Source organism: Corvus kubaryi, unplaced genomic scaffold (assembly GCF_017639235.1).
Source record: "Corvus kubaryi isolate FWS band 111438036 unplaced genomic scaffold, C.kubaryi_AGA036_p1.0 75, whole genome shotgun sequence".
In the NCBI taxonomy this organism is placed as follows: domain Eukaryota; kingdom Metazoa; phylum Chordata; class Aves; order Passeriformes; family Corvidae; genus Corvus; species Corvus kubaryi.
In genome coordinates this window covers 791,266-804,963 of record NW_024582062.1, presented here as the reverse complement: position 1 = coordinate 804,963, position 13,698 = coordinate 791,266, and the positions used below count along the sequence as shown (strand labels likewise).

The following is a 13,698-nucleotide window of genomic DNA, read 5'->3' as shown; positions in this document are numbered from 1 at the left end:
GGCTGGGACTGGGTTTGTGATTGCTGTTACTGCCATAGTTGTTGTTGTTTTGTTTGACTGGTTATATACATATATATATAGAGTAAAGAACTGTTATTCCTATTTCCCACATCTTTGCCTAAAGGCCCTTGATTTCAAAATATAATAACTTGGAGGGAAAAGGGGTTATATCTGCCACTTCAAGGGGGGCCTCTGCCTTCCTTAGCAGACACCTGTCTTTCAAAACCGAGACAGTAGGTGAAATGTATTACATAAACCAGGTCCAAAAATGGGCATATGTGTATGAAAAAGAGCATGTCAGCTTTTCTTGTGAAACAGGGTCTTTGAAAAACTATTTGCTGAAACACCTAAATTCTGGCACAAACTGTCTTTTTATGTGGAAGATCATATGGGGACCAGATTTTTACTTTTAAATAATTACCAAATCACAAAAGCAGCAAAACCCACTCAATTTGAGCTTCATGGACTTTAGGACTACATCAGACAGTCTGTCAGTCACTCTGAAGTGTGCTCTTCCAACCACTGTAATTATCAACAAAACTTCATATCATGGTGCAATATGCACAGTTAGTCTGAACACAGATCTGTCTGAGTAGTTTAAAACAAAAGCCAGGAGGCTTCTTCTCATCTCTTCCATTTGAGATGGTCATTGATCTCTTTATGACAGGGGATGTGGACAGATGCTGTAGGAGCATCATTTGTGTACCTTCTGGTACACAAGGTACCTTTATCTGGTGCTGCAGCTTTTCTAAGACATACTGCAAGTAAGGTGGAAGAAAAGAGGAAAAGACTGTTTTTATAGGAGCATTTTATAGGTTTTTATAGGAGCATACAGTACAGACACATTACTGGCACAGTGATGCCACAGACTGATGGCACAGGAAGAGCAGCATTCATCAGGATGAGCAGGATAAGTTAATACCATACGTGTCATACACAAAGCATTATGCATTTAATAAGAAACCTGTAAAGTCCTTACTATGAGGGCTGCTCCTCTGAGCAAAAACATAAACCAGAAATTCACCCAAAGTATCAGCAGATGCCTAAAGGCTTTTGAAAGAAAAATAGGTATTGAGTGGATTCAATGCTTAGCAAGTGGTGAAATGCTTCTTAAAAACTATTCAGAAAAAGGAAGCTGAAGCTTAGGGAATGTATTATCAAAGAAGAGAGGATATGCACATATGCCATTACAGACACTTAAAAGCTGTGTAAATGGGTTAAAAGTATCACCTGAAAGAATCTTTTCACCCACCAAGTAGGGAAATTAAAGGATTTAATAACAATGTCATATTATAATATTACGGTTGTATTATTATATTAAGTTTATATATGACATAACACAAAGAGCAGTATGTGATATGCAAGGACAGCAGCCTCTTCTTTCATGGCAGAAAAGGCTGAAAGGTACCACTGGAGAATCAGGGGCAACCACTGAATCTGGTGAATGCTGCTGTGCAAGTTCAAGCAACCCACATAAGTCTTTAATAGATGGTAATGGCCCTAATCACCTCTCAGGATGTGGGCCCGAGTTCCTGTGTTCTTTCTGTATAATTGGAGATTAGAGAATTGAGGTGAGCTTCATACAAACATCAGAGAAACCACTCTGATTTTCCCGCGGGCTTTCTTTTGACATGTTGCGTGCCAGACGTGACAGGGCTTAGGCTGCTCCTACGTGCTGCTGTTGCCTACTTTGAAAGCTTTTTGGGCAAAAGCTGTTACTTCCTGTGATGGCAAAGCCCTCAGCACAGTGAGTCTGGCTTACGGGTACTTAGATAATAAGTGATAACAGGTCTAAACCTGCTTTGGCAGGATGTTCAATTAGATGACTTCTGGAGGTGTCTTCCAGCCTACCTGGTTCTATGGCATCTAATTAAGACTCAATAATTCACTGCAGAATAAGAACAGAAACAAGGATAAGAAAATTACTGCAGATAGCTCAGAATTTAGGAAATTGACTTACATATATCAGAGTGCACTGAGATATAAAAATTTGGGTTATTATTCATGTAAATGATATCCACAGTCCTCCTGTCATCCACAGGACCAGTCATTTCACTACAGAAATATACAATTGCAGCATAAAAATGGATATCTCAGTATTAAAAGAACTCACCTCATCCTGGCTGCTTTATATATGGTAATAGAAACCAAATCAACTTTTGGCCTTTAATTCTGTACTACTGTGTGCTTCCCATTACATGTAGTTGAAATATTTAGATGTCTATCTTCATACTCAAGTTTTAACTTTCCTGAAAATCCCAGTATCCCAGAGCGTGATAAACTCACCAGAATTTCCATCAGAGTGTACATACAGTGATAAAAGCGGAGCTTTGCTGGCTGGTCAACATCAGGAAGAATCTCTGCCTTGAAGAAATTATGATCAGTTGCAATTAAAACCAGCAATATAAAAGCAACTAAAATTCCTGCAATTAAAACCAGAATATAATAGGATTCCATTTTTCTTTGGAGGGAATAATTAGACACTGTTTGATATGATTCTGTCAGTATTTATATCCTCCAGACTGATTCCACAGAGAAGTCATTTGCATACCAAATTCCCCATGCCCTCCTCCTCCAGGCAGGGCTGACAGGTGCCGGAAGCCTGCAAACATCCGGCTGTGACAACTGCACATTGGCATGATCCAAGCTCATATGTAGCACAATCACTTCCATGAAACACCATTCATTTGTATATTCCAAATTGCAAATGGGCTTTATTTTTCATCTGCTTTATGGGCCTGAAAAGTTCTCTGGGATGTTTTTCAAGTGTACTGGTGAGTATAATAATACCACCCTACCTAAGAGCCTATGGAAGAGTGGCTGTGCTGGATTCCAGTCTCCATGGTCAGGAATTGTAGTGGTTCTGCTCTTGGAATAGGTCTGAAGGATGATTCCAAGGCTTTCTGCTTAGTGCTGATCTTTTCCCCTGCTCACTCGCTGAGGCAGACAGCTGGCCAGAACAGTTAGAATAGGCATTCTGAACTAAATCTCAAGGAACTTTGCTTTTGGAGATCCACATAGACCTATCAGTTATTTGGTGGCTCCCACCCTGAGTGTGCAACCAGGGGCTCTGGGCTCACCAATGGTGCAGTGCTAGCATAGGGAAACTTCTCCTTGACTTGGAGAATTTTGGCCCTAACCCTCTGTGCTGATTCTTTCTAAAGAAAGGATTTTGATATCTTTACAACTCAATATTTTGCTGTGTTTTCTAAGAAAACTCTGCGTTATCCATGGTTGTAATTCAGGTGTTATCAGAGCATACAGTATCCAAAAGTTTGTACCAAAGGAGGTGATGACAGTGAAGGAATGAGGAAATATTCCATGTATGTCTGTCCACCATGTGACTGGACAAAACTTGTTTGGGTTAACATTAAAAAGCAAACAAGCATTAGCTCAGCTTGACATAAGCAATACAACCTGTGCTTATCCCCTAAACACTGAAATATTTCTTTATCCCCACTAATCTCCATGATTCTCCATTTAAAAACCCTAATAAAAGCTTGTAATCATGGCCATAGAAGAGAAATACTCCTTTTTATGAGCCATAGGATTCTGCATTTGGCTAACTAACCTGTAGTGTATTCCCTCAGAAAGTGAGATCTTCACTGGAGAGAGGTGAGTCCTTTCTGCTTGTTCTTACACACTTTAAAAAACTAGACAAAATATATCTGCTTAGAAAAATCCCATTTGTACAAAATATACATTACAGGAAAGAGCAAGAAACTTCAATGTGAATTAGTCAGTGGGGTAAAAAAATATTTAGCTGTGTGGAATGAGTAAACAAGTTGAGTCATAAGGGATAAAGTACTGGATGATAAGACTGACCAAACTGGATTCTTAAGAGAATAGGCCTAATCCTTAACCTCAGTGGTTAGTACAGATGATTGAATTATGTGGCTTAAAATTTAGATAGATAGATAGATAGATAGATAGATAGACAGATAAAGGTGTTAAGGATAAGAGGATTATGAAATCCATGTAAGTTATAACATGCAGCTCTCAGCTTAATTCAGCAGGCCTGGACGTTGTCATCACAGTCATCTTTCCAATTCTGATGCAAATAAATTGACTAAGCTGGAGAATAATTGATCTCTTCCATTGCTGAGGTGCAGGACACTTCACTGAGCCCCTCCCAACCCTACTCCATCCAGACCTGTGGGGGTACACTAACTTGAATGATTTTTAAAAAACAAAACAAAACAACATAAATTAAAGTAAAAATTAAGGCTACTTTTATATTCTGAGAAGTAATATCTAGGTTGGGGTTTATTGATTTTAGTGTGATCTTATTTCCCCACATCAGTTAATACATCTGACCCATCCTAGCCTCCCAACCAAAACCGTTTGCCTTTGACACCACCATTCTCTTCCTAACATTCCTCTTCTTTTTGACTTTCTTTGGTGCCAAGTTTGAAGAAAGTTTGGACAGTCAGAGGCCCTGAATCGTAGATGCTGAAGAGGCTAGCAGAGAAATTTTCCACCTTTTGCAGTCTCCTGTGAAAGTCTCCGTTCTCATGCAAACTAGCTGAGAGATGGTTTGCTATTTTGTAAACGATCTGCAGGTGCTGGGTGTTGTGAGAATGCAGTGGATATTGTTTTGGTTCGTTGAGAATAATATTTTGAGAATGGGAACTATTTCTCTCAACCAGTCATTTTGGTGGGAGGTCAATCAATAGGCCAGTCATGTCATTTCTCTACTGCGAATCATGCCATAAAAAGACGGGTTTTTGGCATTAAAGGGTTGGCCTCGACCATCTTCTCTGACCTGAATTTGTGTTGTTCTTCGCGCCGTCCCTGCGGACAACAGCGATACTGAATTATTTCACCTCAGTACGTATTAGTGAACCACTCACTCTGAAAAGAAGTTACAGCTGCATGTAAGGAATTCTTTTAAAAAGACATTGTTAGAAGGAATTCAGGGAATATTTTATCCTGAGATTTCCTTCCTAAGCTAGTTTACAAGTTTCCAGTGCAAACTTGTTACAGGCATTAGCTTGCTGTTCAGTTTTTGTCGAAATCGGTCACACTGGTTTAGTAGGATTTCAGGACTTTTCTCTAATTTTGAGAGCTTTAAGGACATAATTCTTCTGTTTCCCCAGTTCCTTGTACGTCTTAGAAGTTTTGGCAGGACTGAGGAGTTAGTCAGAAGGAATGGGTAAATACTGACTGGCCTAAAAGTGAGTAAAGGCACCAAAGAGAAGGTGAGTCAATCAGGTTAACAAACGTGGTCACTCCGTTCCTGTTCACATGTGGTATTTTTGCACTGTTCTCTCTTCCAATAGGAAGAAGGTGCCTAAGAGATTGAGAGATCTGGCTTCTAATCAGAGATATGCAAGGAAAACCAAGGGCAGTTGCGACAAATGACAAACTCTAACATGTACTAAAACAACTCAGCAAGTGGAACAAGTACCACATTGGTGATGTTGCATCCTTTTGAGTTCCAGAGAGCCCCTATGTGCACTGTGGAAACTTCTGCTTATAAAGAGAATTATTTTTAAAGATCCTGAATCTAGAAAGGGATGTCACCTAGAATTTAGAATTACTCAGTAAGACATTTTTATATCTTTACTCATGACACTGTTTTGTTGTAAGACCCTGGCAAAGCCCTAAGACATCCAAATGCAGCTTTTTGTAAAAGGCCTGACACAGAGTCTTGGCTGTCAGGCTGGAAGTTAACCAGAAACCAGGTTCCTTTGAGCTTAGTCCATGGCAAAACTCCACTTAGAAGGCAACAGTATCAGAGTCTTAATAGCGTATAGAAGGACAGTGTGAAATCACAGAACCCCTGGGATAAATTTCAAATGGAAAATGTGAACACAAGGGAAGAATGAAATCAAGAAGCACAAAAATTTAGCTCTTGATTTATCCAAATCTGACAGCAGTACTTCATCTAACAAAAAACAGATCAGCTTGGCAAAAGGTTTTCCTTTTTTAAAGGAGGATTTATTCTGTGATCATGATTGATTGTCTATGATCAAGAACCCTGCACTGATGTAAAAAAATGGTATTACTTGACACTGTAGTCACACAGACTTTTCATTGTGTAACTGCTGCTCTGTGTTCCCAGGTCTGCACTGTATATATCTGACTGGGGGTTTTTAAGTTGAAAACAGGGAATTGTTAGCCCAAATGGCTTTCAGACGTGCCTCAAGCATGGTTTTAATTTCCAGCTCATTTTCCTTTCAAAAGTTCTTGCAGTTTAGCATCCTCATTTGCACAAACAGCCTTCCAAGGCTGGTAGGAACTTGGCTGCATAGGCTCTATGAACATAGTTCTGCCTATAAATACAGGTGTAACATGAATTGTGAGCATTCAGACACTGCCTGAGCCTCTTCATAGATCCAGGTAACATCGTTCTGCAAAAATGGAGCTTTGTCATATAAGTGATGTGTATAGAGAGTGTATCAACTTGTTTTGGAGGTAAATGTGCTTTTCACTGCTGTTTTTTCCTTCAAGCTGTGGCAAGTCAGAAAAGATTGGTTTCTATGACTCTCATTGAGAATATGAGTAAATCTACACTAAGTACAGTCCAAAAGCTGCACAAGTACAAGCCCAGAAATCTAAACCAACAAATGGAAGCCAAGACTGGCTTGAGTTACCACTGAAATACATGACATAGAATCATAGAATATCCCAAGTTAGAACACATCCATAAGGATCATCAAAGTCCAACTCCTGGCCCTGCACAGGACCACCCCAAGAATCCCACTGTGTGCCAGACAGCCTGACTACCTTCTTGCTCTCGTAAACTGGAATTTAAAAAGTGCCTTGAAAATGGCTTAAAAACAGTTGTTGTGTTGGATTGTTTTTTCAGTTTATACTTTGTTGTGAATGTCTGTGTAGGAAACAAATGATTCACTACTGTGCAACTGCCAAAAATGCAAAATTAATTCTGAAGCTGATGCAATTTTACAGAATTAACAGGCCTGCTTATAGAATGTTTCAGGGCACTGGTTTAGGACTTCTGAGGGGAAACATGGCTGGGATTCACTTCAGGACAACTTTGAACTGATAATTAGAGAGAACTGCTGTGATGTGACAGATCCTTGTTACCCTTACAAAGGTATGTGCTGAGTGTCCATTTGCATCTGGAGTACTGAAAACACTTTGGATAATCAGCCCTACATGAAAGTGTAGTTTAGGGAGTTCTCATTAACAGAGATGGACTTTGTGAATAGAAGTTCATGTTGGTTTTGTAAAGGTGAGAGTTTGCAAGAAAGAGTGCAGTGGTTACTGTACAACAATCAGATGAAATCCCAGAATATTCCTTTTTTTCTACTTTTCAGAGTGGAGCTGCAATTAAAAGGGACCAACCGCTAAAGTTCTAATGTTCTTACATATAGGATGTGTAGTATTTAAAACTATTTGACTTTTTGGTTGAATTAGGTGAATTTTAAAATAACTTGCACATAGTTTTTATTTACTACATACAAGATGCACTAACTTCAGTGTTACTATAAATCTGCTTCTGCTTCTTGCTTTTGTAGATTTGTACAATGTAGCATCTACAAGTTTCCACTGCTTAAGGAGAATCTAAAGTAATAAAGAAGTAAAATAATTCATACTTTATTGAAATTTGAAGAGCAGGTTAGGAAAATATTAAAGATCTAGAACTGTCTTTTAAATTCCAATCCAAATTTGGTAGCAACTTTGTACACAGGTCAAAGTCATAGTGAATTTTAAAAATCACTTCAAACACATTTAGATTATTATTCAAGATGGAAATAGATACATGAAATAAATATTCACAAGATCAGTCCATTCCCACTGGCTTTAAAGGATCTGCAAATGTTTTACATTAATAATGATTTTCTTTTAAATCTAAACAAGTTAACTGTGTAATACTGATGAGTTTTCTATTTTAAATGTGTCTGTGGTGCTTTAAGCATAAAGAGACTGAACTCAGGAATCAAAAGGCCAAACATACTTTGATGGAGTTCATATCCTTTCATTTTCAACACTGCTCCTTATTTCCATACCAGAAACTTGTCATATTTGTTCCCAGTCCAGACACTGAATCATTTCTGTTTAAACCAGACACTGGGCTCTCTGGGTAATTTCTCTCTCCCCTCCAGAGCTGTTGGGCTGAGAGGAAAATTGTAATGCCAGGTGCCTCCCCGAGCTGCATTTCTAGAGGTATTACTGTAAAAACACAGCGAGGTGCTGAACGCTGCCAACAGGCCATGGAAATTCTCTGGTTGTTTCAGATGCAGCTGAGTTAGGGAACACTCACTTATTCTGACAGTATGTGCAGACAGTTTCCAGTTAGGGTGCTTCATCTTCTCTTCAAAACCATCTCTCCTGACACTTTGTGATTATGCAGTGACAGTCATATGGCTTATATCATATGAGGTAACCTGGCAGTTAAAGGTAAAAATTGTGCAAGTTTCTCTTCTCAAGTTTCCTTTTTTCTTTCCCTTAAAACTTTCGCAGAACTTTTAACAGAGCTGAAATTCAAGGATTTAGGTATTTTTCATATTTTGTATTAAAAAACCCATGTGTGATATATCTGTTGAATATAGGGGGCACCAGAAACTTGGCTGCCCTTCTTCTCACAAACAAAAAACCCCCTGAACGTTGTCCTCACATGGCCACTTTGAACGCCTGTTTTCAAAAATACTTGTTTGATTCCAAAGAAGAAAATTGAATTCATTCTTAAGGGGATTCAGCTTCCAAACGCGCCTCTCTCGCTCACAGATACTTAGACTCAAACTTCCATTGAGGTGGTGTTTTAGCAACGATAGATGGGAAGTAGTTTGAGAATGTCTTTAAATGCCATTTCCCCTTAATTCCAGTGTTTACCTCTAGATGGCTTCCCAGGATAGTGCATCTGGCTCCAGACCTGAGCAAACGTGTGGATTGGATTAATTTTGATAAATCCTAATGATACCTGCAGATATAAACCCGAATTTCTTTCCAGCCCAGCTGTGAAGACAACACTGTGAGGTTTGATATCCTTGAGGTCTTTTGACATCCTCAAAGCTTTGCATTATAGGTTATTTCTGATTGCTGCCACAGCTCCTGCCTGGGCATGAGTGTGCAGTTAGAGCCTCCTCAGAAAAGCTTAATCTGTACAACTGAAATCATAACTTACCTAACGCTTGACAGTGCAAACAGCCAGCCCGGGGGACCTGCCGTAATACACTTTGCCCTTTCCCCTGTTACAAAAGAGTTCAAAGCGCTATGGAGACCTTGTGGGGTTCCAACTATGCCCTTATCACTGGACAAAAAAGTCTTGGAAGAAACCACCCTTCGTTGAAGGGTGAGTCTCCCTCTGTCACTCAGAGCCTGCCTTTTTCACTGCCCACTGCTAAATCCCCAGTTTTCAGCAATGCAAGCATCTTCCAGCATGGAAAATCCATGAGGTGTCATGTTGTCCAGAAAAACACGGGTCTATATGTTGATGGTAGCAGCCTAGGCTGGGTTCAGCTGCCAATCTAGGGCTGAAAGAAGTTTTGCTCTCCACGCCAGCTGATCTTGGGCAAGCAGCTCTCTGTCAGATCTCCGTGTGGCAGAGATGGCTCCCTTGAACTCAGCCTCAGCCCTGACTCTTCCTGGACCTGGTTTTCCCTGGGCTCAGGTCAGACCAGGGCACTTTTCTGGTGCGTGTAGGGGAGGGAGGAGGCAGGGGCTGCCTGGCTTGGTGACAGAGCACTTTGGTTCCTGCAGAGAGCCCAGCGTGGCACAAGCCCGGTGTGGCATGAGCCCAGTGTGGCATGCAGTGAGCCCAAGGCAGCATGAAGAGAGCCCAGGGCAACAAGGAGCAAGCCCAGTGGGGCCTGCAGTGAGCCCAGTGTGGCATGCGCCCAGTGCGGCATGCAGTGAACCCAACGCGATATGCAGTGAGCCCACCGTGGCGCACAGTTAGCCCAGCGTAGCATGCAACAAGTGCAGCATAGCATGAGCCCAACATGCCCACAGCAAGCTCAGTGTGCCCGCAGTTTGCCCCCCATGCCCGCAGGTGGCCCAGGGTGTACCCGCAGGTCGCCCAGGGTACCCGCAGCTGACCCAGTGTACCCGCAGCACGCCCAGCACGCCTGCAGCAAGCTCAGTGTGCTCACAGCATGCCCAGGGTCCCTGCAGCTGGCCCAAGGTCTCCGCAGCTGGCCCACGGTGCCCGCAGGTGGCCCTGCTGGCCGCGCTGGCAGCGCCCGCCCAGCCGCAGCGAGTTCGTGGCGCGGCGGCGGCCGGCGGGGGAGGGCAGAGCAGCAGCCACTCCCAGGAACAGTAGTGAAATCGCCCCGACACTTTAACTGTCAATCAGGATTAATGGGGTATAAAAGCTCCCCAGCGCCGCGGCCCTGAGCGGCAGAGACAGCAATAGGCAGAAATGAGTAAGAGCCAGAGCTGAACTAGTGCACGGCATAATTCCTGCTCTGTGATCAGACACTCCAAGTGAAAAAACCGGGAGAGGGGGCAGAGAGAGGCGGTGATCAGCTCAACCTTTGCAGCCGGCTCAGGACAGAACGTCTATAGATATTTATAGATATTAAAACAAAAACAACAACCTCACCCTGAATAGAGCCTTTCTTAAAAAGAAGGTCCTGGCAATTCTGTCTTATTTAAGCAATTTCCTGAGTCTAAGAATAGAAATGAGCTGCCTGGAAGGCACTGCAGGCTGAAATTTGGAGACATAGGCTGCTTTATTTTATTTTTCCAAATATAAAAACCTTTCCTTTGGATCCTGGATTTTTATGTGGGTCTTTGCAGCGGAGGGATGTATGGCTACTTTTAATTTTACTCTTTTTTTCTCTCTCTTTTAATTAAAAAAAAGCTCTCCTGTTAAAAAGCAAGGAAACCGTTTTACCTGCATGTGACAATCCCAGAGGACACCGATCAAGAAACAGGGGAGTGACTTGGTCTTCTGCACTACTTTACTCCTACATTCTTTTTTTTGTAGGGGGAGAGAAGGATTTTTCCAGTCCAAGAACGTCTTGCCCCCAAGTTTTGGAAGGGGGTTGAAGACTTGTCACCCATCTGGGGGTGCATGAAGGGTATTGCTTTTCGTCCTCTGTCAGCTTGGTTTTGTGGAGGTTTGGAAGAGAACTTTGCCTGGGAGAAGAGGATGATCTGGAAGTGGCTGGGCGCCCTGCTGCTGTTCCCGGTGCAGATGGTGTATCTGATGGTGAAAGCTGCCGTGTGCCTGGTGCTGCCACCCAAGCTGCGAGACCTGTCCCAGGAGAACGTGCTGGTCACCGGCGGGGGCCGAGGCATCGGCCGGCACCTGGCCCGGGAATTCGCCAGGAGAGGAGCCAGGAAGGTGAGCAGGGAGGGGAGGGGAGCGCCCACCTGCTGCTCTGCCAGGGAGCCCTGTTCCCTCACCTCTAGGTGGGATTGGTGGGATCACTTGGAAAAGGTGAGAGAGGCTGTCATTTTGCAGAACTGAGTTGTTACATCAATTACATTTCAGAAGTTGCCCACTCCTCCATCCCTGCATCCTGCCTTTCCCTGTCTCATCCGTGAAAATGCGATGGTGAGAAAGGTCCCCCGCGTAAATCCCCCTCTGCTGACAAAGGAGAGGTTTTTGCCTCAGCCAGGTTTCCTGTGGCAAGGGAAGGAGAGCTGAGCAATTCTCATGCATGGAGCCAGTGCTCACTTCCATTGCTGTTTCCTGGGCTTCTTCCTGGCACTGCTGGTCATGGGGGTCATGTACAGAGAGCCTTCATCTATCAGGATCATATCCAGGTGTATCACCCCAGAGGAGAGGGGCAGGTGGCTCTGGGATGGTGGGGAAAAGCGCTCCCTTTCACCCTGATGGGCTTCCATTTGTGAAATTAATTTCTTGTGCTTCCTGAAGTCCCTTGTATTTCACTTTTGGGCAGCCCAGAGCTGTTCAAATGGAAGATGAATGAGAACCTAGCAAGAACAGCACAGCTTGAGTGGGAGCTGTAGGATTATTTGCACGTTTCCTTTAGGAGAGCAGCTGAGAGTGGTGTGTCTGCACAGGAGCCCAGAAGTGCCAGCGTAGCTGGTGGGTCCATTCTCTTGCTCAGGAATTGGTGGTTTACCTTGAAACTTTGTGGTTTGTAAGTACAGGTATGTCCCTATGTGTGAATCAGTCAGGGGATACAGGAACATATCCCTGAAATGAGTCTTGGGATGGAAAGTTTCATCTCCCCCTTTATTGGTAATTGAGGGGAGGACTGGTGAAATTAGACAGCTGCACAAATACTTCTCTGTGTGAGAGGATGAATGAGAGTAAATAGAGAAGAAAGAAGAGGAAAAATACAGAATGAGAGGCTATTTAAAGAAAAAAATTTGGATTTAGTTCAGGATAGTGTTTTGTCACTTCCTTACACATGCATTACAGTTTTCTCTGTGTGGTACAGAGCTATTCTGGCATGTAACTCGGAGGTGTAAAATATGTCAGCATTGAACTTTGATGTTTGTCTGTGTTTGTGTTTAAACATCATGTTGAGATTTACACATTCTGGGAGTCAGAGCAAACAAGATGACTGACCTTTGGACCCAAGCAATTTGCTGAAAGTGTATTTATATTATCTCTTGGAATACCACGCTTCATTATTTATTTATTTAGGGCGGCTGGTTGCTATGCTGAGCTCTGGCATTAAAGTGCCACCATTTCTACAGTACATTTAAGAGCTGTTTTGCTGCAGTTGAGCTGGGAGCTGAACAATGGCCCTGAGGAGCCAGGGGACAGGGGCCAAAAGGAGACAGGGCTGTTTGAGAGAGAGCTGAGGATGGAATTACTGTAAACAGACACAGACTGTAGTCTATCTGTGTGTCCTATCTACAAAATCTCTATGTATTGTACAAGGAAAGAATAAATGAGAATAATTATTGGGAACCTTTGTACTTGTCTCATATGATGTTCTGAAACACTCTGTGTTGCTAGTTATTGGTTAGAACTTTGGGGTGTTTTGCCTTTTGGGATGTTTTCATGTGTGTCATCAAGGTGTTTAAGTCTTTGCATTGACTCAATTTGAATTAGATTTTCTTTTCAGTTACATCATGGTATCCAGTCAGTCAAATACGGAACTCAGCAAGTTCTGATTCCCCTGGTAGTGGCATTGCCTGTCAGCCTGTGGTGAGAACACCAAAGTTGGCATATTCTCCTTAGCAGTTTTAATGCCAATTTTACCTACATGTGGTAGTTTGCTTTCCCTTTGCTCTGAGATTTCATTTCTTTCCTGCTTCTGTGCTCAACCCTACATTTGTGGATTTTATGCAGTCTCCATGTACCGTGCACAACCTTCTGCTTGGCACTCCTCTTCAATTTTACACTTTGCCTTTGACAATCAAAAAGAAATGAAAAAGGCTTGCAATGTCTAGCAAGTCATCTTTTGATAAGGCTTGTGAAAATTGACTGGTTTTCTCTTTTTACACTCTTAACAGTTTTACAATAATATGCTAAGCTTGAATTATTGATCATAATAAATAACTTAGAACAGATTCTGATTATCAGATGGTGTAGTCACCATATTCCAGGTTTAGAAAAAGACTGCCAGCAAAGGCGTGGAATTCTGGGGCCAAGCCCAGCGTGCCATGGAGGCGGTTGGCAGCAGTGCCGCGGGCTCACGTTCTGGTGGAGGGTGTGCAGCGTGTCCTGACCAAGTGCTCCCAGCGCCTGCGCACACAGACATAGTGGCGGGGTTTTGGAGGTAGGCGGCGATATATAACCATATTTTTGAGATTACAATCTTCAGAAAGATAAGTTAGTTGGGACTGTGAGCATAT

General features: G+C 42.5%; 2 protein-coding genes across 4 annotated transcripts in view; one reads left to right on the top strand and one right to left on the bottom strand.

Annotated features, from left to right (window-relative positions):
* Positions 1 to 2,642, bottom strand: part of LOC121675685 (arylacetamide deacetylase-like 4) — an 8,286-nt gene extending 5,644 nt beyond the window's left edge. Inside the window, exon 1 of the mRNA XM_042051319.1 lies at positions 2,287 to 2,642. Within this exon, the coding sequence (XP_041907253.1) occupies positions 2,287 to 2,457 (171 nt within the window). The 5' untranslated portion in view covers positions 2,458 to 2,642. The remainder of the gene's footprint in view (positions 1 to 2,286) is intronic.
* A 7,653-nt stretch (positions 2,643 to 10,295) lies between these two features.
* Positions 10,296 to 13,698, top strand: part of DHRS3 (dehydrogenase/reductase 3) — a 30,135-nt gene continuing 26,732 nt past the window's right edge. Inside the window, exons 1-2 of one of the 3 annotated variants that reach the window (XM_042051322.1) lie at positions 10,296 to 10,541; positions 10,901 to 11,260. In XM_042051322.1, coding sequence (XP_041907256.1) covers positions 10,988 to 11,260 — 273 coding nt within the window. In that variant the 5' untranslated portion in view covers positions 10,296 to 10,541; positions 10,901 to 10,987. Of the gene's footprint in view, positions 11,261 to 11,935; positions 13,623 to 13,698 lie in introns of those variants that run through there. The other 2 variants (XM_042051321.1, XM_042051323.1) reach the window with 2 other exon arrangements.